The 20,745-nt window shown below is 52.6% G+C and overlaps 3 protein-coding genes across 3 annotated transcripts; 2 read left to right on the top strand and 1 right to left on the bottom strand.

Annotated features, from left to right (window-relative positions):
- Positions 1–5,863: 5,863 nt before the first annotated feature.
- On the bottom strand, positions 5,864–9,433 carry CTAM01_06937 (RecF/RecN/SMC N terminal domain-containing protein; the record flags this gene model as incomplete). Its single annotated transcript, XM_060522962.1, has 5 exons — positions 5,864–6,233; positions 6,310–7,045; positions 7,096–7,168; positions 7,218–8,108; positions 8,159–9,433. 5 exons carry the CDS (start codon positions 9,431–9,433, stop codon positions 5,864–5,866), a joined length of 3,345 nt encoding a protein of 1,114 aa, XP_060382464.1.
- A 1,517-nt stretch (positions 9,434–10,950) lies between these two features.
- CTAM01_06936 (uncharacterized protein) lies at positions 10,951–14,843 on the top strand (the record flags this gene model as incomplete). The annotated part of the gene is made up of 5 exons (XM_060522961.1): positions 10,951–11,621; positions 11,673–12,392; positions 12,444–14,188; positions 14,249–14,557; positions 14,623–14,843. 5 exons carry the CDS (start codon positions 10,951–10,953, stop codon positions 14,841–14,843), a joined length of 3,666 nt encoding a protein of 1,221 aa, XP_060382463.1.
- Positions 14,844–17,235: 2,392 nt separating this feature from the next.
- CTAM01_06935 (malate synthase) lies at positions 17,236–19,306 on the top strand (the record flags this gene model as incomplete). Its single annotated transcript, XM_060522960.1, has 6 exons — positions 17,236–17,596; positions 17,668–18,245; positions 18,307–18,464; positions 18,524–18,766; positions 18,862–19,092; positions 19,249–19,306. The coding sequence occupies 6 exons, from the start codon at positions 17,236–17,238 to the stop codon at positions 19,304–19,306; spliced, it is 1,629 nt and encodes a 542-aa protein (XP_060382462.1).
- Positions 19,307–20,745: the final 1,439 nt, after the last annotated feature.

Below are 20,745 nucleotides of genomic sequence, written 5' to 3'. Positions count from 1 at the left end.
CGGTCCTATGTAGAGCTGCCGAGGGTCTGCGAATATCAATACACCTCAGTAGCAGCAATAAGATATCCATACGGTGGGTTGAACCGCTGAGATCAAGTTGGTTCCCCATGCCGACTCCCGACTCCTGTTGCGGCTTGCCCCGTCTGCACAGCTGTGGTCCTGTGGATGTTCGAATGTTAAGCCGCAGCGGCCAACGCGTTGCGTTAGTCCTCAGACACCTTAGGGTTCGACGAAAATGGAGCGGAAGGCAATGTGGCTTCCCAGCCTCCATTATCGGAGCATGCAAGACATGCCTTGATGCCCAGCACCAGGCTAGAAATTGTACCTCAATGACTTGCGGAGCTACAAGGCCGTTCCGGAAACACTTCTTGACACACAGAACAGCATCCACATCGGGGCTCTTGCTGGGCCTGACAGATCCAACACACGCTTTGGAAGGGGTCCAGCAAGCTTTGTCCACCGCTAATCTCACTACGTCGCACTTTGACTTCAGTGGGAACCAACTTGACATGTGATCCTATAGAAGGAGGCCCAAGTCTGTGATGGAGGTTTTTGGTATTGTGGCACAGGTTGTCGCAAGTGACGTCGTGTTCTAGAACGTCCAGCGCGTGCGATGATATTGCATGGTGGTATTTGTGCCGCCCGCTGTGTAGCAGAGGAGAAAGTTTGGGACCGATGATGTGCATGAACGATCTTTACGTCTGGGAGCGGACAACAGGCCCGCGATCCCAAGGCATCGCCAGCATCCATACGTTTACCTTGAGACAATAAGCAAGCGGTTTGCTACTGGGAGGCTGAGAGCGATGAGAGTAAGCTTCGTTCCGTGTACGTTGCCTCAATTTTCGCTTGAGTTCTTAGACAATGACACGAACAGGAAACACGCCGAGGGAAGCTCAAAAAGCTCATTGTTATAACCTGGGATGGCCGGTATCGCAAATGTATTTCACCGCACAAGCACCGCGGCGGCGGTTTCAACCTACCAAACAGGTGTGGCAGCCACATAATACGCAGCAGCTCTTTACGCGAGAAGGAGTCTTGACAGGCTGACACTGCCCGTCAGCCTTCTCGAAGAATTGTCGGACCTGAGCCGATGGCTCTCTGCTAACACCGGCGCGATGTGCTCCGTAGTTTGAAAGTTAATGTGGATGGCGGTGAGTCGGAAGGAGGTGGACCTCAAAGTCCCCGGCAACGCCACCACAAAGTTGCCAAAAGACAACTGGGTCAGCATGGAGAAAGCGGCACGACTCACGAGCCTACTGCATTAGAATGGGCAACGGCTCCCTGACTTGGTTCCCTGCTGGCATGCATCTGCTAATCGACAGAGAAGCGAGCGTTTAGAGCAAGGACCGGTCAGCCACCGCCTATTGGTCTGACTGATGTCTCTTATCGAGTCTACCCCCACATGGATATTTTAGGGCCCGGCAATCTCGGTCAAATTGCGTGCCCCCCACCGTCACCAACCTGCGGGTTTTTGTCGTGTGCCTCTCCTCGCTCGTTGCTGATCAACGAAGCCAACCAAACCACTCTCAATTGTCATCCAGAGGAATCGCAGAGCTCTCGGCCGAGGATCGGTGCCTATGTTCGTCACAAGTTGTGGAACAATCTTGTTGCGTCGCTCCTGGGTGCCGTGCCGGATCCATCGTGGTTCCAAGGGTCCATCGGGCAAAGTCGGCCGACCTGCGAGCTTCAGGCTTCAGTTGGTTGCCGGTTCTCAAAAGTGTCGGATATTAACGACCATGGTTTTTCGGAGGAGCGAAGAGCGACAAGCGCATGGTCGATCAAGTCTGAAAAGGGTTGCGTCCGCCGTGAAACCCTCGAGTGCACCGGTCAGGCATGAAGGAGCCCCGCGTGGGGGTCTGATTCAATTCCGTCCTCACTCTCGCGACCCAAACAGGGCAGGGAGCATGCCAGCTGCGACCTCGATTCCTGTGGCGTGCGGCGGGCAGGGTGATCAACACCAGATCACCAGTTCGACTTCGCTCTACGGAAACTGAGGCGAAGTCACGGCCTCCATGCTTCAGGGGCGCATGTCCTCCACCATGACGCCTACCACGGTTCCTAGGCGGTAAGAAAGACGGCAGTTGTCTTGTGACGTTCAAACAGGTTCGACTTCGGGCCAATTAACCCTTCTTGGGGTTGTGGTGATTTGATGGTTGAATTCTCCTGTCCTCTCCACTGCCTGTCTATCACGGCGAACCTCTCTGAAGCGGTTCCTAGCCCAAGAGATTCGCATAGGTGAAATGAGAGGTTGCGTCGGCTTGGTCGAAGTGGTCGTTGCTGCATATCGGTAGTCGCACGTCTGGTTCGAAAGAAGAATATTGGGGGAATGAAGACGACTTATAAGTTGCCCTCTTATCTGGTGCCAGATCTATCAAGGTGTAGGTTTGGCCAACAACGACCTGCCCCAAATAGGGCAGCTGACTCCTTTGCACCATTTTTCTAACAAATTAGCAATGCGATGCCGCCAGAGATCGGCTCGCGTGCGCAATCGTCTCCCTGTCGCGGTATCACTGACTTATCTGCCTTGTCTATCTCTCCTCTATCTTCTCCTCGGACCTGCCCTATCTGCCAAAAGATCAGGGCGTGCTGTGTAAGAACCAGAAACACTGCCCACGCTTCATTGGCCTCGCCGTCCCTTCAATGTCGAGGCGTATCTGCGAGGCATTCCCCTCTTATCTCCAGACTCTTTGGTTGCTGCTCGCGTGCCCACCCTTGCCGCAGTCTGTTGCCCGTAGCGGGAAGGCATTGGAGATGGCTTCCCCTTTGAAGATTCGCCCTGCAGCGCGCACATGTACGATGTTATGCATGTTTGGCGGCGGGAGGGGAGTGGATGGAGGCATTTTTCTTCTTTTCCAAGTGTGCGCCCTTCGTCGTGTCTGTTCTTTATCTATGCTCTGCGTGGGATTGTTTCAAGCGCACCTTCTTATCTGGAAGATGGGCGGTCTGGGCGGGAACGAGGGGCCCCTTATCTTTTCTCCAGGTTTTCCTTTCCCCGGATATCGCTTGCCGGTGGGCTGTGTGTTGTCTTGTTCAGATATAGATGCGAACTGCTGCTGCTTCTGCTGCCACTGCCGACCTGAATTGTTTTCTGGCCTTTTTGGAGCTTGTTTCTCCCGCTAGTTGACGGTTTTTGCCGATCCGACGCTCCTCGAACTGCCTAGTGACCTACGAAACGACTATTTGAAACTTCTTCACACCGAACATGTGAGCACCTTTCCGTATGAGGGTTGGATGGATGATGGTGGTCAATTCGAATGGGACGCGAGGTCGATATACCAGTCAACAACAGCTTGAGTTAGGAGTATCGAACATGGTGGAAGAAATACTCTAGCGGTCTACCGGAATAACACTCTACTATCATGAAGTGGTGCTCCTCAGACGGGAGGTTCCTATGGTTCCTTTCGATGTCGAGGACGACTTCGAATGCGCTGGCTCCATCCTGCTACTACGTGGTCGGCCCGGCCAGTCTGTCGGGGCGCGGTGTCTGGGATTACAAACATGGGATGATGCTGTTGTCCTCGCACACATCCAGGTTGCTGTTGCCTCTCTCTCGGGTTGACGAGATCCTAGGCGAACGAAGTATGTCGCAGGTTATTCGGACTGTCCTAGCTGATTACCGCCTTGGAGAGGTCTTGGGGAGTGGTCTCTGTTGTATCGCGACTCGTGGTACACATCGTCACCTTCACTTTGCTATACAATACTCGACGAGCACTACTTACCTAGGAACACACAGTCCCAGAAACGATGTCGACGTGAGGGGATAGAAGAGACAACGCCTCCAACTCGAAATCCCGATCGATGTACGAAGCCCTATATCCCTACCTACGATTCGAGACCGATGCGTCACCGTAAACGAGACACATTTCTTCAATGCCTACAACTCTCCTTCCTGGATTGGATAACTGTCGACTTCTTGACTAGCGGGTCGTGGGGAGCAGATGCCTTTGTACACGTACCTCCCCTCTCGGACACATGAAGTTGGACTACGGCTCGACAGTCAGCCAGTGGACTGGATGGACTTGACATCCCGTGTTGAAGCGACAGATCACTGAAGAGAGGAGCAGGCCAGGATCCTCCGGTGCCTGGGAGAAACTAGCATCCGGACAGCAGATCGTTATTCAGTAAACCTGTCGCGGCGGGGCATGTGAGGGTATGACCTAGATCTGTGCATATGCCGACACCGAGAGAGGTGGTGGATTGCTGTAGGAGTCTCTAGAGGCAAGAGAGGGTTGACTTGCCCTTGTACTTGTCTATTTATACGAGGCCAAAGAGAATGAGGATAGGAGTCGTAGATAATGATACTATCCTGCCAACTCCATGGCGAATACTGATGCATCATGTGGGCATGTGCAATTGCATCGTGGACGCAAACACCAGTTGCCAGTCTTAGCGTTTGACTTCTCCTTCGCAGATAATGCTCGAGGAGGATGTGACAATGGACGAGGAGGGTTTAATGCTCAGCCAGCCGGAGCAATAGCAGGATTATTACGAGCAGAGCATAAGTTCCATCGCGAGACATCTGTCTCTCGGGCCTTCACGGGCATTTGCTCAAATATTGTAAAAACCTTGACGATGGACCGACCAGACAAAAAGTCTGACACAGAGGGGCCGGAAAAGCATCAGGGTAGCAGAAAGGAGGCCGAGTGAGGCATCACGGTCTTAGGCCTGTAAACATCATTCCAAAGAATTCTTGCAACACTGGATCCAGGTCTTCCAGGTCGCGAACCACAGAATATCTCGAGGACGACGCGAATTCGAGTCGCGGTGGCTGCGGGAACAGCAAGATGGAATACGATACTGGAGTACTTGCGGTGATTATGAACCAGTCCATCCTTTCTCCTTGCCCAGGCGGTCGTGATCAAACCAGACAGACTGACTATTTTATTGACATCGTCGATGCGTCGTAAGCCGTGATCAACCTAGGTCCTGGATGTGATTTCAGAGTACTGACAGAAACACTACGCTTTGAGATACTGCTAAAGCCGCATCCGTATCTGGATATGTCATAGATGAAACGCAGCGTTGTGGCGTGAATAAGAGCATTGTTGTGTTCACCGTACGGCACTTGTTCCGGGTTGAGTGCGTGGCCCTCTCAGTACTTCCCAATGTAAGCGCCGGAGAGATGCATCATCCCCTACACATAATCCGAGGGGAAACCAGATCAGTCAGATACGAGAAGATATACGTGTGCAGGACGATTTGGTATCAAACCATTGCTACTAAACTCGGAGGGGGAAAAGACCATGTTTCAACCAGCGAGGTATGCTTCGAGCCTTGCGTGTCCAATCTTAACACTTGTATAAAAAGCTCGGGAACATATTCATCGGGTTTCAACACATGCGTACTGATATCCTGTGCTCTTCCAAGATACCCCAGATTGACGAACGTCCTCGTCTACGTGATACCTAGATTCAGAGGGCGTGAATACCCATGCAGTAACCACTTTACCATGTCTCAGTGATGTGCTTTTATTTCAGATGGTTAGATGCAAGGGGAAATAATCAAAGTCCGCCTCGGGTCGGGCCCCTGAGCTTGACCATGTCTTCGCTACCCAGTCGAGGCTCCCCACTCGACATGTCTTGCGCTTGTGCAAATGGTGTAAGTTGTCTTCGGTATAGATGCTACCAGAATAACTTCTGTGGGCTCGGAATAAGCCCTGAGCTGTCTGTCTACCAATCCACCCTTCTGGACCCATCCCTGTGCTTCCGAGCTTGGGACATTCGCGACCCTTTTTTACATGTCAATCCCATCATCTAGATCAATTCGAGGGTATCTTGCTTGACTGATACCTGTCCCCCGAAACGCCGATAACGCCACATAGATACTGACTAAACCCTTTCGTACACCGCCGGCAGTGAACCCCTTATGCGCCAGCCGTGAGCTGCTTATGTCTTTTCAGACAGCGAGCAAAGTCGAGCTTCTTGCCCTCCTTGGGCATGTGAGTGCCGCTCGCAATGCAGAGCACGCGCATTCGAGGGTCATATCGGAGACCCGTGAGGAGCTTGGGCGTAATGAGGAAATACTGCGACGTATGCTCACGGCAGGCAATTTCCACCATACGCTCATGCACCATGCGCTCGTTACGAGGATCCATACCTTGGTTGATCTCATCAACCACCCGGAAGGGCGACTGCGCCATTGATTGTAGAGCCATCAGGTAAAAGATGGTCGAAACAGCACGCTCACCGCCGGACTGGCGATGCTGGTTGAGCTGCTGAAGAGTCTCGTTTTCTCTGTGTCATCGTTAGCAACTGCAATCTTGGCACAAACAAAGACAGCAAGACTCCTCAGCGAGGGATGTATGCGTACCTGAACTTGACCATGATATCCAGGGCCCACTGGTCAAAGTCTTCGTCCTTGTGGACCCGAATCTCGCCAGCGCAGTTGATCTGCTCGAAATTGTAGCTGAAGGCGTCATTGATTTTACTAATTAGTTCGTCGAGCTGCGGCTCCCACTTCTCGCGAATCTTTGTGATTTGGCGGTTGAGATGGTCGAGTTTGGCCGTGGTCGCTTCCATTTTGGAGCGCAGCTTCTCGATCTCCCGGGCCCGCGTCTCGAATTCGCGCAGGGCTCCTGGGTTCGCAACATGGATTTGTTCGATCGTGTGCTGCTCGGCTGCGATCTCGTTTTCGACGTCCTCGACGCTCTTGTCCTTGGCCAGAGATTCAAGAAGGTCTTTCCTAGTCTCATCCTGGGCAAAAATCTCAATGACTTTGCCCTGGGCTTCCTCAGCTCGCTGCCTGGTACGCTGAGAGTCCTGGGTCAAGGCAGCAATATTGCGCTTCTCGTCCTCCAACATCTGTACAAGCTCATTGTTCCTAGCTTTGAGACCCTGCACGTCAGACTTGGCCTCGATTTCACGGATCTGAGCCTCTAGCAGCGCCTCTTGTGCTGCGCGAACCCCCGCGATAGCCGCGTGATGCTGCAAGGTGGTCTTGGCCTTGCGTATCGTGGCTTTGTCGATATCAAAGCCCAACTGTTGAATGGCCGATCGGGCCTCCTCGACCTCCGCCTTCTTCTGGTCCAAAGCTCTCTTCTCACTTTCTGTGTCAAGATTAGCATCTTCGTTGATAGTATTGTGGTAAGCTGCTTACCAAGCTTGACTGGAATCGCTTGATAAGCGTTGTGGGCTCTCTGGAGTTCATTCTTTCTTTCCTTAAGTGTTTTCTGGGACCGGATTAGTATCACGGTCTCGAGTGCTCGTGATGTGACTTACAAGGTCGTCAAGGATCTCATTTCTCCTGTCGTTGAAACCAGCTATCTGGCCTCGCACTTCGGTGTTCTGAGCTTTCAAAGCGTCAAACTCTGCCTCAACCTCGCTGATCTTGCGTTTGATTTCGCTCTTTTCCGCTTCATCGACTGGTTGATCGGTCCAGAACATGCCTTGCTGAATGCCCCTGGTCATCGTCGAAACCGCTCCAGGACCAAGATCTTTGCGACGAGACACTCTGTAGAGCTGCCGGCCCGTCGACCAGTTGTTGATCACCTCCCCTTGGACGATTTGATCATATTGGGCGTCGTTGATGTCTTTGAGTGCGATACCCGAAGCATCGATTTTCTTTTCATTGCAAAGCATCGCGAGCACCGGTTCTGGCCCAGTGATCATGTCCAGTGCAAATGCGTCTAGTCCAAGGGTGTTCGCCTCGTCCCGACTCATCTTAGGGCGGAACTCATGCAACGGCTTGAGGATTGACCGAACATTGACAGAAAGACTCATGACCTTGTACAGGTAATGACTGAGCTTCTTATGATCTTCGCGAGTCTGCGCCGTGAAACACAGAAAATCGTCGTTGTGTAGCAGCGCTTGGATCTGATCCGAATACCGTTCGTCCTTGACTGAGCAGCAGAGAGCGGGTGGCCCAAAGACCTCTTTCTCGAACTTGTCCGTGTTCTCCTGAAGCCAAGCATAGCCTTTGGCCACATCGGGCCATTTCTTCTGGATGAAGCTAAGCATCTGACCCTGTTGAGAATGAAGGCCTTCAAGCTCCCGGTTCAGCGCCTGCTTCATATGTGTCTTGGCATGCCCTTGTTCTTTGATATCGCGAAGCTTGCCTTCAGCTTGACGGGATTCGGCCTCAAGCTCTCGAAGTTGATGCTCCTTCTCTCGCTAAGGACCATGTCAGTTTGCACTGCCAAACATTAGGCTATGTGACCTACAATTTGGGTGTTGTGTTCTGTGGCATTGAATTCTGCCGGCTTGTTCTTTTTTTGATTTTCCAAAAGCCCTATCTTGCTTCGAATCTTGCCTAGCTCTTGCTTTTTGGATTCGAATCCCTTCTTGCTACTCTCGATGTTGCCCTCTATTGTCTTTACCTGTTCGTCAACATCCTCAATCTTGTTGAGTGCTGCATCGGCCGCAGCCTCTGTGCGCCGTAGAGCTTCTTTCCGACTGCGAACCACAGCCGACACCTTTTCGTGATACACTTGCTTCTGATTAACAGCTTGCAGGGACGGTGCAGCCTCTTGCTCAAGCTTTCGCAAGTTTTTCTGGGCAAGTTTTTCCTGCTGCCTCTTCTCCTTGTAGAGGGCCTTAGACTCGAGATAATCCGCTACCGCTCTGGCATCGGTGAGGTCCACAATCTTTTGCAGGGCCTCCTCTCGCTCGCGAAGTCTATCAACATCGTGCTGCATATAGTTCTGTCGATCCTCGAGTTGCTTTAAATGGTCGCTAGCGGAGTCGGTCCCACGCTGAAGCTCCTTTCTGTCCTTGTGAAGATCCTGCAGGCTCTTTTGCCAGTCCAGCATCTGCTGCGGCGCTGCAGCACGCAAAGTTTCGTGAAGTAGGTCTATTGGTGTAGCGGAAGCAAACTCAACGACGCGGTCTTGTGGTAGAAACTGGCACAGGTTGTCGACCTGAATCTTCAGATCCCTCATCAACCCTTGTATAGCTTTGTGTGACGAATCCTTTCCATTCAACCACCATTTCTGACTGTTTCTTTCGCGGTCGATTTGAACCCGGATGACGTGATGTGATCTGTCCTCTGGTCGGCGCTGCAGTTCAATCTCGATGATAGCGGAAGGCTTCCCGTGCTTGACAAACTCCTTGACATTGCCTGCGCGCCCTAAATGTTTCGGGCTGAAGCCAAGACCGAGGCAGATGGCACAGACGAGCGAACTCTTTCCCGTTCCGTTGGGCCCAATCACCATATTCAGGTTGGGACCAGGAAAAAATTCGGCGAGTTCGTATGTGACAAAATTCTCGACTTTCACCCGGCGGATTGCGCCAGGCGAAAAGCCATCTTGGTCGCCTCGGCTCGATGTGCTCTTAGATCCGTTTGTACGAGATCCGTTCGGTAATTCGTGATCATCGTCGTCCTCGGAGTTATTGGCGTGTCGGCTCAGGCGGGGGCGCTTGGTACTTTCAGAGCCATCGGAACGCGGTTCTGAATCGTCGTCGCGTCGTCTGCGACGACTTGAGGGATGGGAGGGCATTTCCGGTCGATGTGGTGTTCTGGAAGCAGAGGTGTGTGTGTGTGTGTGGTAAAGAAATCGGTAAAGTCGGTAAAGGGCGATGCCGATCTGAGGGAGGCTACCTTACCTCGTTGGCGTTGGTGGACGTCGAGTGCGACGCGAAGTAATTAATTTAGACGCGTCGGATCTCACCCCGCGCGCCACACTCCCTGTAGGCTCCCTTCGTCGTTGAGGAAAGAGCTACCTAAGGAGCGTCCGATTACATAAGAACCGAGGAAGGCGCTTAGCTAAGACTCAGATATGTAGCTGCCCGGCGCAAGGTGGTAACAGTGGTGGGGTTGGTGGGGCTCTCAGCTGCCGTGCGCTCCAGCGTAGGTAGGTCCCGTCCGGTGCATCTCAGTGGGGCTGAGGTCCGCACGGATTCCAGTGCCGCGGGTGGCTGCCAACTTCATCCCTTAACATCAGCCGGCTGTTGATCCGTCGTCCGATGCGGCCAACGTCGTCTATCGCGCCCCGATGGCCCACTTCTCAGGAATGTTCGCTGACACCTGATGAAACCCTTCGTCAGTTTTCTTCGCAAGGTGTGGTGACACCTGTCGAGGATGCTTCGTAAGTGAGGTTGTGGGTGTGACTCCACTCATCCATAGGACTGTCCACAATGTGATTGTAGGTACGCCAGAAGAAAGAGGCAGCTGTCACCAACAACAATGGAGCGCACGTATGTAAGTACTCTGAATGATACTTCGATCGCAGATAAAGAAGAGCAAAATTTTCTTTAGCAAGAGCAACACTCGTAAATGAGATAGCCACGATAATCAACGATGATAAGAATGACCAGAAACCAAAAATGACGTCCGAGGGAGGCAAGTGTGGTGGTGGGTAACAGACTCAGAAAAGAGCGCCATGAGCGCCTTGAGTTTTTGTTTCCTTCGCTTGGTTTCTTCTCCAACGTCAGGTGAGATGTCTAGTGGCCGAATTCTAGAGCTCCGCCTTCATTCCAGTCGCCCTTGGCTACTTCGGAGCGTGAACCCCAGTGAGACCTGACCGCTGCTGTATTCGTCCTTTCAACGGGCCTCGAGGTCGCTCCTTGGAAGGGGGCAACGTCTGTCTGCTGTCTCCCTTCGAACCTTCTATTTTCTGCCGATTGCCTCACCTGCCCCAGCACCCTGGCTCCCACTTGCATTCCCTTCTCCCACCACAACACCTCTGCCTTGACTCTGCGCGTCTTGGGCTTTTCCCCCGTCACCACTCGGATATCCGCGCTGCCTTTCTTTCTAACACCTTCAAACACCATCACACACCACCCTCTCGGTATCGTCTGGCTTTTTTTGGCAATCAGTCTATCAAAAATTCCATCCATTCGTTCAGATCCTGGCCTTCATCACCCTCTCTTCTTTCTCACTCACTTAGTCCATCCAGGATCTTTATCTCCTTTCCCAAACATCTCCCCTTTCAACGCCTTACACACGGTAGACATCACCACTTGCCGTACTCGAAACCGATCATGTTCTGACTGCGACCCCGGAACTACCGCTGCAATGTCCGAGACTGGTCGGACGAGGGCTTCGGCCGCTCAAGCCCGGGCTCCTCTTGCGGATGCGACTCAACGCATCAATAATGCTTCATCCAAAATCCCCATCAAATCATCAAAGTCACGCGACAAGAACACCGGTCATTCCCAAAATGCTGCGGCTTCGGATCGCCAACGCTACACCAGCGACTATGACCCGCCGGTCTCTGGAGCGAGAGCCACAGCTGCTTCGGCTGGTCCACCTACCGCTCGTAACCCTGCTGTTGCAAGAGCGCGAGCATCCCATGACGTCGATCCGTCGAAGCGCATGTCCCAGGCATCTCAGGCCTCCACGACCACATCGAGCAAGAGAAGCAGCGGCTATGCTTACAAGACACACATTGGTCCCTGGTTGTTGGGCAGAACCCTCGGAAAGGGCTCATCGGCTCGCGTGAGACTCTGCAAGCATCGTTTGTCTGGTGAATTGGCAGCCGTCAAAATTGTGCCCAAGAAGACAGCCTACTTGATCCAAGCCGGCAGTCTCGCTCAACTTCACGACTATGACGACAGTCTGCCCGAGAAGATCAATGGCGAGATGCGTGTGCCTCTTTCGATCGAGCGAGAAGTGGCCATCTTGAAGCTGGTCGATCACCCAAACGTTATGAAGGTGTATGATATTTGGGAGAATCGATCAGAGATGTTGGTTGTCACTATCGCATATAGACGAGTCCCGAGCTAATTTTCGAACAGTTATCTGGTACTTGAGTATGTTGAACAAGGCGACTTATTCGACTACATCAATACCAACGGTCGGTTCACTGAGGAAGGCGCCATGTTTCTCTTTCGACAGATGATGAGCGCCCTTCAATATTGTCATTCCTTCAACATCTGCCACCGAGACCTCAAGCCCGAAAATATCCTGTTGACACCCGACAACAAGGTTAAAATTGCCGATTTTGGCATGGCCGCTTTGCATCAATCTTCGGAGCACCGACTTGTCACGGCTTGCGGCAGTCCTCACTACGCTGCCCCTGAGCTCTTGAAGCACAAGCACTATCGAGGAGATAAAGCCGACATATGGTCTTTGGGCGTCATTCTCTATGCCCTTCTAGCCGCGTGCTTGCCCTTCGATGACCCCGACATTGGTGCACTGCTACAGAAAACCAAGAGGGGTATATACGAGATCCCAGATTTCTTGAGCCCTGAAGCCAAAGATCTCATCCGTCGCATGCTTGTGGCCAATCCTGACACAAGAATCAGCATCAAGGAGATGTGGCAGCATCCACTCATTCGGAAGTACGACTATCTCGACGACCTTGGCAACAACCATCAGCTCAACGATCTTCGCAAGGGCTTTCACTACACTCCGCTGAAGCCCCATGAAGTTGACCCTCACCTGGTTAGGCAGCTTCGGTCACTATGGCACATGCTCACCGAACATCAGATCAAGTTGAAGCTCATGGACTCTGCGTATGTAGATTCACCGGCCCGCTGATTTGGCAAAAAGCTAACTTGACCCAGGAAAAACGACCAGAAGCTGTTCTACTGGCTTCTTCACAGCTACCGCCAGAAGCAGCTAGAGAATTTCCTCCCCGAGTTGTCTCAGTCTCCTAGTGACTACCATCATCTCCACGAACCTGTTTGGAAGAAGAGGGTATCCACTGTCGAGTTCAACCAGCCCAGAGCAGACGGAACGGGCAGAAGTGTGTCGCGCTTCACAGTCATCTCCCATGTTGCGGAGACAGATGATGGAACAATTCAGAGCTACGATCCTTACAACTCAAGCCGGCCTATGCGAGGGCATTCTCAGGCAAGCCATGCAAAGATTGTCGTTCATCGCAATCGTCGCGGCTCCATGAAGCGGGACAATACACAGACATCGCAACTGTCACGCATCAAGACAGGCTCGACGTTGCGTCACTCACGCGTCAACTCTCAGCGAACAACACACTCTGGCCGCTTTCAGTCCCCCCGCAGCTCAATGAATTCGCTCCATAGCAGCAGACCAGGAACCTCTTATAGCAGACCGGCTTCCCGTCACAAGCGAGGTATCGACTTTTCTCACATAAGAAAGAAGTCTACCGATAGCCACGCCGACAAGCGTCGTCGAGGTGCCCCGAGCGTCATTGGAGAGGAAACTTACCTGAAGAGACCGCAATCTCCCACGAGTCCGCCAAAGCGCATTTCTATGATGGACAGACCTAGACCAAAGCTGAAGATTGTGAAGCCTCAGGATCCAGCTGTCATTGTGAACGAAGAAGTTCGGCACTTCAGCAACAGCATCGCAAAGGACTGCGATGAAGCCTTCAACAGCTTCCTATCTGTCGATGAGACAACAGAGCTGGTTTTGGAAGACAAGAGTAGTGGTATCAAGAGAGAGTCTACGGGTCTGTCTTTGGGCCCAGTAACACCCTCTCCCGAGACTTTGACGAATCCTTACCATCCATGGGACACTCGACCCTTGCCGCCTTTACCGCCTCCTAAATCGACGCCATCCTCGATTTCGGAATCTGAGAGGCCTAGCAAGAATTACGACCATCCCAAGGATACACAGCATTCTGGCCGGGTCGGAAAGTTTGTTGATCAAGTCAATCGTCTAGGCTTTCCTACTCTGCTTCCTAAGCAAGATCGCCGTACTGTATCCGCACCTACACATAGTCAAAGCAAGGTGACTGGTCGCTTGCCGGCAATCAACGAGAACGGGCGAGACTCAGAGTCTTCATCCCACTGGGGAGATGCTGATCGAAACAGGATTGTATCTGCCCCGCCCAAGACCCCTGGCGGATACGCTGAAAATGATGGTCTTGACTATCTGGTCCAAAGAGGAGATACCATCCGTGTTGTCAACTCCCCCAGTGCAACGAGTCCGATCCCGAAACCTCTGAACGTGCGAAAGAAGACTGCCGAGCGACCAGCTTACGAGGACCATGTCGAGGAGCGCTACGTCTATATGCATGGTGCGTCGGGTACAGATGAACCATCGACTCCATCTGCTACTACTTATGGAAGTGGCACAACAAAGCAGAAAAAGTCCTCGTGGTTCAAGCGATACTCAAAGGATAGCACTTCTAGAGAGGGTAGTATCAATACCGAGGCAACTCAAGAAACCCAGGCATACAGCATGACAACACAGTCTACAGCCCCAAGCCGCTCGGAGACAAAGATCCACGAGCATCTTCCCCCGGTTGCAACCAAGAAGAAGGGCTTCGGCTTGCTTTTCTGGAAGAGCAGTAAGGCCAAGTCAGAGGGGAAGATGGCGATCGCGGGTGAGCTACGAACTACGAATATTGTACCCATTGAGAATGCCTCACTAACATGTGTCACAGGTCCAGATTACGATGACTCTTCCTCTCCCGACAACCAAAGAGTTATCGGACACGAAGCGAGCCGGAAATCAGTTAAGAGCTGGAACGGCTCTGAGAAGGGAGCTCGAACAATTGCGGTTCATCAAAACTGGCTGGCTCGCCTGTTCGGGGTCAAGCCCGCGACGAGCTACGTGTGCTTGGTCATGTCACGCAAGCGAGCTCGGCAGGAAATGGTAATCCTCCTCAAAGACTGGCGACGTTATGGTATGAGAGATATCCAGGTCGAGAAGGAGAGAAACATTGTGTTTGCCCGAGTTGGGGCGCAGAATTGTAAGTCATTTTCCACCCTCCCATGGGAAAGCCCTATTTTCTCTCCCTACTAACTTCGTCCGCAGACTTAGGCATGAAGGAAGTTGCATTTGCCGCGGAGATTATGACAGTGATTGAGCACGGGAAGAAGGGTCCCCTCTGCATTGTACGATTTACACAAGAGCGCGGGGCGGCCAGTAGTTTCCACAAGGTTGTGGACACGGTTCGAATGGTGTTCGGAAAGCGAGAGCTGGTTGTCGCCGACAAGTCCAAGGAGAAGATGATGATCAAAACGCTCAATTCCTGAGGATGGACGAGATTGCATTTGGCGTCAGAACGTGGGCGGCGACATTCTTTTTTGGGGCACCGGCTCGGGAGGTTGCTTGACTGAGGATCGACGGGTTCCCCCATGATTCTGCTTTTTCTTTTACCACTTTTTCTTGCCAGTCACATACCTGGGATCAAGCATAGGCTGGGCATTTTCATTTCGGAGGATAAGGATTGATTCAATGTGAGCATGGACTGCGGATGCAGCTCGACATCACAGGCCTTGAAGAGCATTGGAGGAACTGGAGGATGGATAATTACTGTGGTTGGATGGCTTTCCCAGCACTACAGCTGAGGTTTATATCCATATCACGATGGATTGGTGGTTTGGAGATTCCGTCCGATGATTGAGATTATTCTTCAGCCATCAACAGTTTCTTTGTATGGCTGAGAGGCAAGGAGGCTATTGTTCATAGAGTCGAGCTGCATAGGTACCCAAAAAGTTGATTGCTATTACATTACAAAGGAGGGCTATGATGTTCTCAATACCTTACTCAATGTGTGTCGTTCTAGGTGACGGCAAGGGCCGGAAACTGTCGGCATGCACGAGGGCGCTGATTGGAGTACGCGGAGCTGGGGTAGCACGCCTGCCAGACCTCGGCAGCTCGGTGAATCGGATCTAGAGGTGAGCTCGAGCCACGGGTAAGGATCCATGTGTCCCGCGTCATAATAGCTCGGCAAGTGGAGAGAGCATTGGTTTTTTTAGCATGTCAAGGTAGAGTCGAGTGCCGATTTGGTGATACCCTCAGGTTGCTTGTTGCTCACTCTCAATCATGCTCCCATTCGAGGCTTGGGGGAGTTGATACGCAACAAATTCACCGTCCCAATTTTGAGAATGCATCCGTATGTGGATCTGCGGCAGACCCTTATTCTTTTCTTACCTACCCCAGAGACGAAGACGAGCTTCAATTGCGGGCCTCGCCCCCATCAAGCATGGCTTTCGCCGGCGGCGACAGTGCATTTTTTTCTTATCGCGGACGGATCCGACTTCGGCTTGGGGAACTGGGGTTTTTGGGCGGTTACGTTGGGATACGGGGTTGTGAAAGCACGCAAGGCCATGACTTGGGGCAGAAAGAATTTGCACATAATTGCTCGATTGTATCGAGTAAGAGATTCAATTGAGTGAGTTGGTTGAAGTAGTCTTGTAGTAATTAAGGTCGATGGCAGAGATGGCCATTGTTGCTGCCGATTTTCTCTGCAAGTCTTATCGCATTCTGACCCCGCCATGCGATGCCCATGTCACTGTCAGCCCAATAAGACTGGCCAGAGGTATTGCAATGAGGTCACTGCTGCTGGGGCTCACTTCTCACTCGGATCAGAACCCGAGCTCGACTACCATAGAATGAAGCGCATGGAAGGCAAGGGCTCATAGTGCGGTACATGCCATGAAGCAAGCTGGAGGAGCACATGCAAAGTCACTTTCCTGGCCGTACTGTAGGTAGGTAGACTTGGAGGTTCCCGTCGGCTTCTTTTGGAGGTCTAGTTTCACTCTTTCCCCACACTTTCACAAGCGTCTGGCGACTGCTTCTCCTTGATGAACCCAAGGAACCTCCCTTTGTAACCCGATCTCCAACATCAACCACAACGCATGGACGCCTCTCTCTCGAATCTTTTCCTTCCCCTCTTCTCCCCGCGGTCCGGCTGTGAAGCTCTCCATCCACCCGAATCAGCCCGATCACTGCCGACCCAGGTATGGTCACTAGCTGTTTCTGGGTCCCTGACTAAAGTGTCATGATACTATCCCGGTACAAAAGATGGCCAGCCAGTGGACTTTGCCCTTCGGCTACCATTCCGCCAATTTGCATGTACCTCGGGTGGATCCCGAGAGGTTCCCCAGGTCCCTCTTTTTACCTCTTCCTCTCTTGGTCTACACCATGGAAGTCTGCGCATGCATCATTCCTGCCCTTGTCATGGATGATGGGCGCCGGCCAACCCCTCGCTCGACTCGTCTGTGCCGAGCTTGCGACGGCACTCGCCCAGGTCCAACGCGCCAAACCCCCCGTCGGGAGCTGTCTTCTTCAATAATTACATGGTGCCTTGCATTCTTCGTCCGTTAGCCAGCAAGCCTACTTATTCCGTCTATTTCTTCCAGAACACCCAGCCTCATCTCTCCTTTACATTTCTTCCATCCCAATCCAATTGCTCTTGTTCTCCTTGAAAAACTAAAGATACCCCGTGTACTACGCTTACCATAACCGTCCTGTCTCACGACGAAGCTTGTGCACATTCCTCTTACACGTGAAAACCTTCCTACGACTACCAGCCAGTACAGTCGCCGACCGGGAGATACTACTATTTTGCGTACTACCCAACACTAAACACCATCACGAAGTGTAGAGACATCCATATTCGCACATACACATACACACACAATGGCTACCACCGAAGCAATCCTTCAAGGCGTCAACGTCTTGGGCAACGTCACGGATGCCCAGCGCAAGATCCTTACCCCCGATGCCCTCGCTTTCCTTGCCCTATTGCACCGCTCTTTCAATGCCACACGCAAGTCACTGCTCGAGCGCCGCAAGCTCCGCCAGGCGGAGCTCGACCGTGGCGTCCTGCCCGACTTCCTCCCCGAGACGAAGCACATCAGAGAGAACTCCACATGGAAGGGTGCTCCGCCGGCTCCTGGCCTGGTCGACCGTAGAGTTGAGATCACCGGCCCCACCGATCGCAAGATGGTCGTCAATGCTCTGAACTCGAATGTTTGGACTTACATGGCTGATTTCGAGGGTGAGTTTGCGCCACACCGGAATACGCACTCGACCTCAATGGTATACTGTACTAACAATCGTCTGCCACAGATTCGAGCGCGCCAACCTGGGATAACATGGTCAACGGCCAAGTGAACCTGTACGATGCCAACCGCCGCAAGGTCGACTTTAAGCAGGGATCCAAGGAATACAAGCTCCGCACCGATCGTACCCTGCCTACTCTGATTGTTCGACCCCGTGGCTGGCACTTGGAGGAGAAGCACGTTACCGTTGACGGCGAGCCCATCTCTGGTTCTCTTTTCGACTTTGGCCTCTACTTCTACCACAATGCCCGTCAGACCATCGATATTGGCATTGGCCCATACTTCTACCTCCCTAAGATGGAGTCCCACCTCGAGGCCCGCCTGTGGAACGACGCTTTCAACCTCGCCCAGGACTACGTCGGTGTTCCCCGTGGCACCATTCGTGGAACCGTTCTGATCGAGACTATCCTGGCTGCGTTTGAGATGGATGAGATCATCTACGAGTTGAGAGACCACAGCTCCGGCCTCAACTGCGGTCGCTGGGACTACATTTTCAGCACCATTAAGAAGTTCAGAAACAACTCCAACTTCGTTCTGCCCGACCGCAGCGCCGTCACCATGACGAGCCCGTTCATGGATGCCTACGTGAGTTACCTCGCGCCCTCTCGCATGCCTTATATAGAGGAGATACTAACCCTCGCCGTAGGTCAAACTCCTCATCCAGACCTGCCACAAGAGAGGCGTTCACGCCATGGGCGGCATGGCCGCCCAGATTCCCATCAAGGACGACAAGGCCGCCAACGACAAGGCGATGGAAGGCGTCCGCGCCGATAAGCTGCGCGAGGTGCGCGCTGGTCACGACGGGTGAGTCGGCTGTATTCTTGCCTCATGACACTGAGTTAGCTACTAACATAATATCAAAGCACATGGGTCGCTCACCCTGCTCTGGCTTCGATTGCCTCTGAGATCTTCAACAAGAACATGCCCACGCCCAATCAGCTCTTTGTCCGCCGTGAGGACGTCAAGATTGGCCAGAACGATTTGCTGAACATGAACGTGCCGGGCAAGATCACTGAGGAGGGTATCAAGAAGAACCTCAACATCGGCCTTGGCTACATGGAGGCCTGGATCCGTGGCGTTGGCTGCGTTCCCATTAACTTCCTCATGTAAGTCCCACAAACTGCCTGCCCCCCCCCCCCCCCGGGGACCCTTCATCAATCACATCATCAAGAGAAAAAAAGCTCATGTGTCGCGCGTATAGGGAGGACGCCGCTACCGCCGAGGTCTCTCGCTCTCAGCTCTGGCAATGGGTCAAGCACGGCGTGTCCACCGCCGAGGGCAAGAAGGTCGACAAGGCCTACGCTCTCAAGCTCCTTAAGGAGTCCGCCGACGAGCTCGCCAGCAAGGCGCCCAAGGGTAACAAGTATCACCTCGCCGCGCAGTACTTTGCCGGCCAGGTCACCGGTGAAGATTATGCCGATTTCCTGACCACGTAAGTCTACATCATACCACCTTTCGTTCCCACAATGCTGCCGCCACCACCACCGGCGCTATCTTGTCCTTCTTCGGGGCTTTCTCTTTGCGCTCCGTGGCTTTGACCCGCTTGTGTTGGTTTCTCATGGAACAACTTTTCTGACTTGACCAACAGTCTTCTTTACGATGAGATCACCGTCGTCGGTAGCGCACGCCCTGCTTCCAAGTTGTAAACCGGGAGGGCTAGTTGATAGCTCGCTTCCGAAGCGAAGGAGGTCACGCGCGAGATGTCGTGCGTAATCGATCTTCTGGTTGGTGCCTCTTGACGGGATGAATACCAGGGACATTTGAAGTGTTGTTTCACCGAACGGGTTGGGTCTCGGGGCAAAGGCAGGATCTGGGTCGAAAATTCGCCGGCCAGAATTTGGAAATCTGCTTGATGTATTGGGTCTACGAATGTAAGAATGAATGAGATTGAAAATTGATTCTTATTTCATGAGTCACACACCCCCTCCATACCACTAATAGTCACGCCGCGTCGTGGCTTTCGGTTGAGTTTGTCCAGAGGGGGGTCCGGAATTCTCCAGAGTCTACAAGTCAACGAAGACGATAAGTTGAGGTGTTGGGCTTGGCCATGGATGAGAAGCACTACTCGGTGTGAGTGAACCCGGACCTAGATCCGTGGCTTGACTTGCTCAAGTTGGAGCCAGGTTTGAGGCGAACAGCTGCAGCCGAGATTTTCGAAAGTCATTGGTCCCGGGGTGTGCTTGTGGATCTCATGGTTCATAGCCACTGTCTTCCGTGGTTGAACGTAGTCCACGGTTTGGCGAGACACGAGGCTGATAATGGAGTCTGTAGTGGACCCCGCCACTCGGTTTCTTCTTTTGCCTTGGCCCCTTCTCAAGCCGTTGCTCGTCACGTATGAATACTTCCTGAGGGATCGACATACCTGGAGAACTGTTGGGCTGTGCGTTTGTGAGGGGCGTGTAAGTTCTGAGTTGTGTGGACGACGGTTCGGTTGTCGAAGATGAGGGAAGAAGAAATACGGTGCACCTATACAGATAATCAGGTGGAGGCGGACCCTTCATGCAGGCTACTTTTGAGACCCCGGTTCGCTTTCAAGGTCCAGTCAGGTGTGAAGGAAGGCCGTATTGTTGTTATCAATGACGTCTTATACATTACAGTTGTTGTTCTTGTGATTAAAGTAATGAGCTAGGGAGTTTGAAATAACCCCCAAACCTCGGTGAGATTGGGGATACTTGACATGTTAACAGAGGTATAGGAAAGGAAAGGTGAAGGGAATAAGAAAGCTTCGAAGAGGCGCGGATGGCCGCCAGGGTTCGAAATTTCCTGAGGAGTTCTGTAGGAGCGGGCCGCGATGGGGCGGCGCTGTGAAGGATGAAGGGATGGGAGAAGGGGGTATAGTCCGGTTGCTGGATGGTTTGAACGCGACCATGGTATAGGACGCCCCTTTGAAGGCAAGAAGACGGAATTCTCACTAGACTCCGGAGTCCGGCGTCGTCTATCATATCGACATGTCATAATTGGGCGTTTTAGCGGCGTGTAGATGGTCGAGCAGATGTGCTGCCCACAAGTAGATGCCGCGGTGTCGTTGGGGCGGAGCGGGCCGTCTTTGATGAGTGCGTAAACTCAAAGACAACCTCGTCCTATC

This window comes from Colletotrichum tamarilloi (assembly GCF_030869305.1).
Source record: "Colletotrichum tamarilloi strain Tom-12 chromosome Unknown Scaffold_20.1, whole genome shotgun sequence".
Lineage (NCBI taxonomy): Eukaryota > Fungi > Ascomycota > Sordariomycetes > Glomerellales > Glomerellaceae > Colletotrichum > Colletotrichum tamarilloi.
The sequence above is the reverse complement of the archived record's forward strand: the minus strand, read 5'-3'. Positions and strand labels throughout refer to the sequence as shown.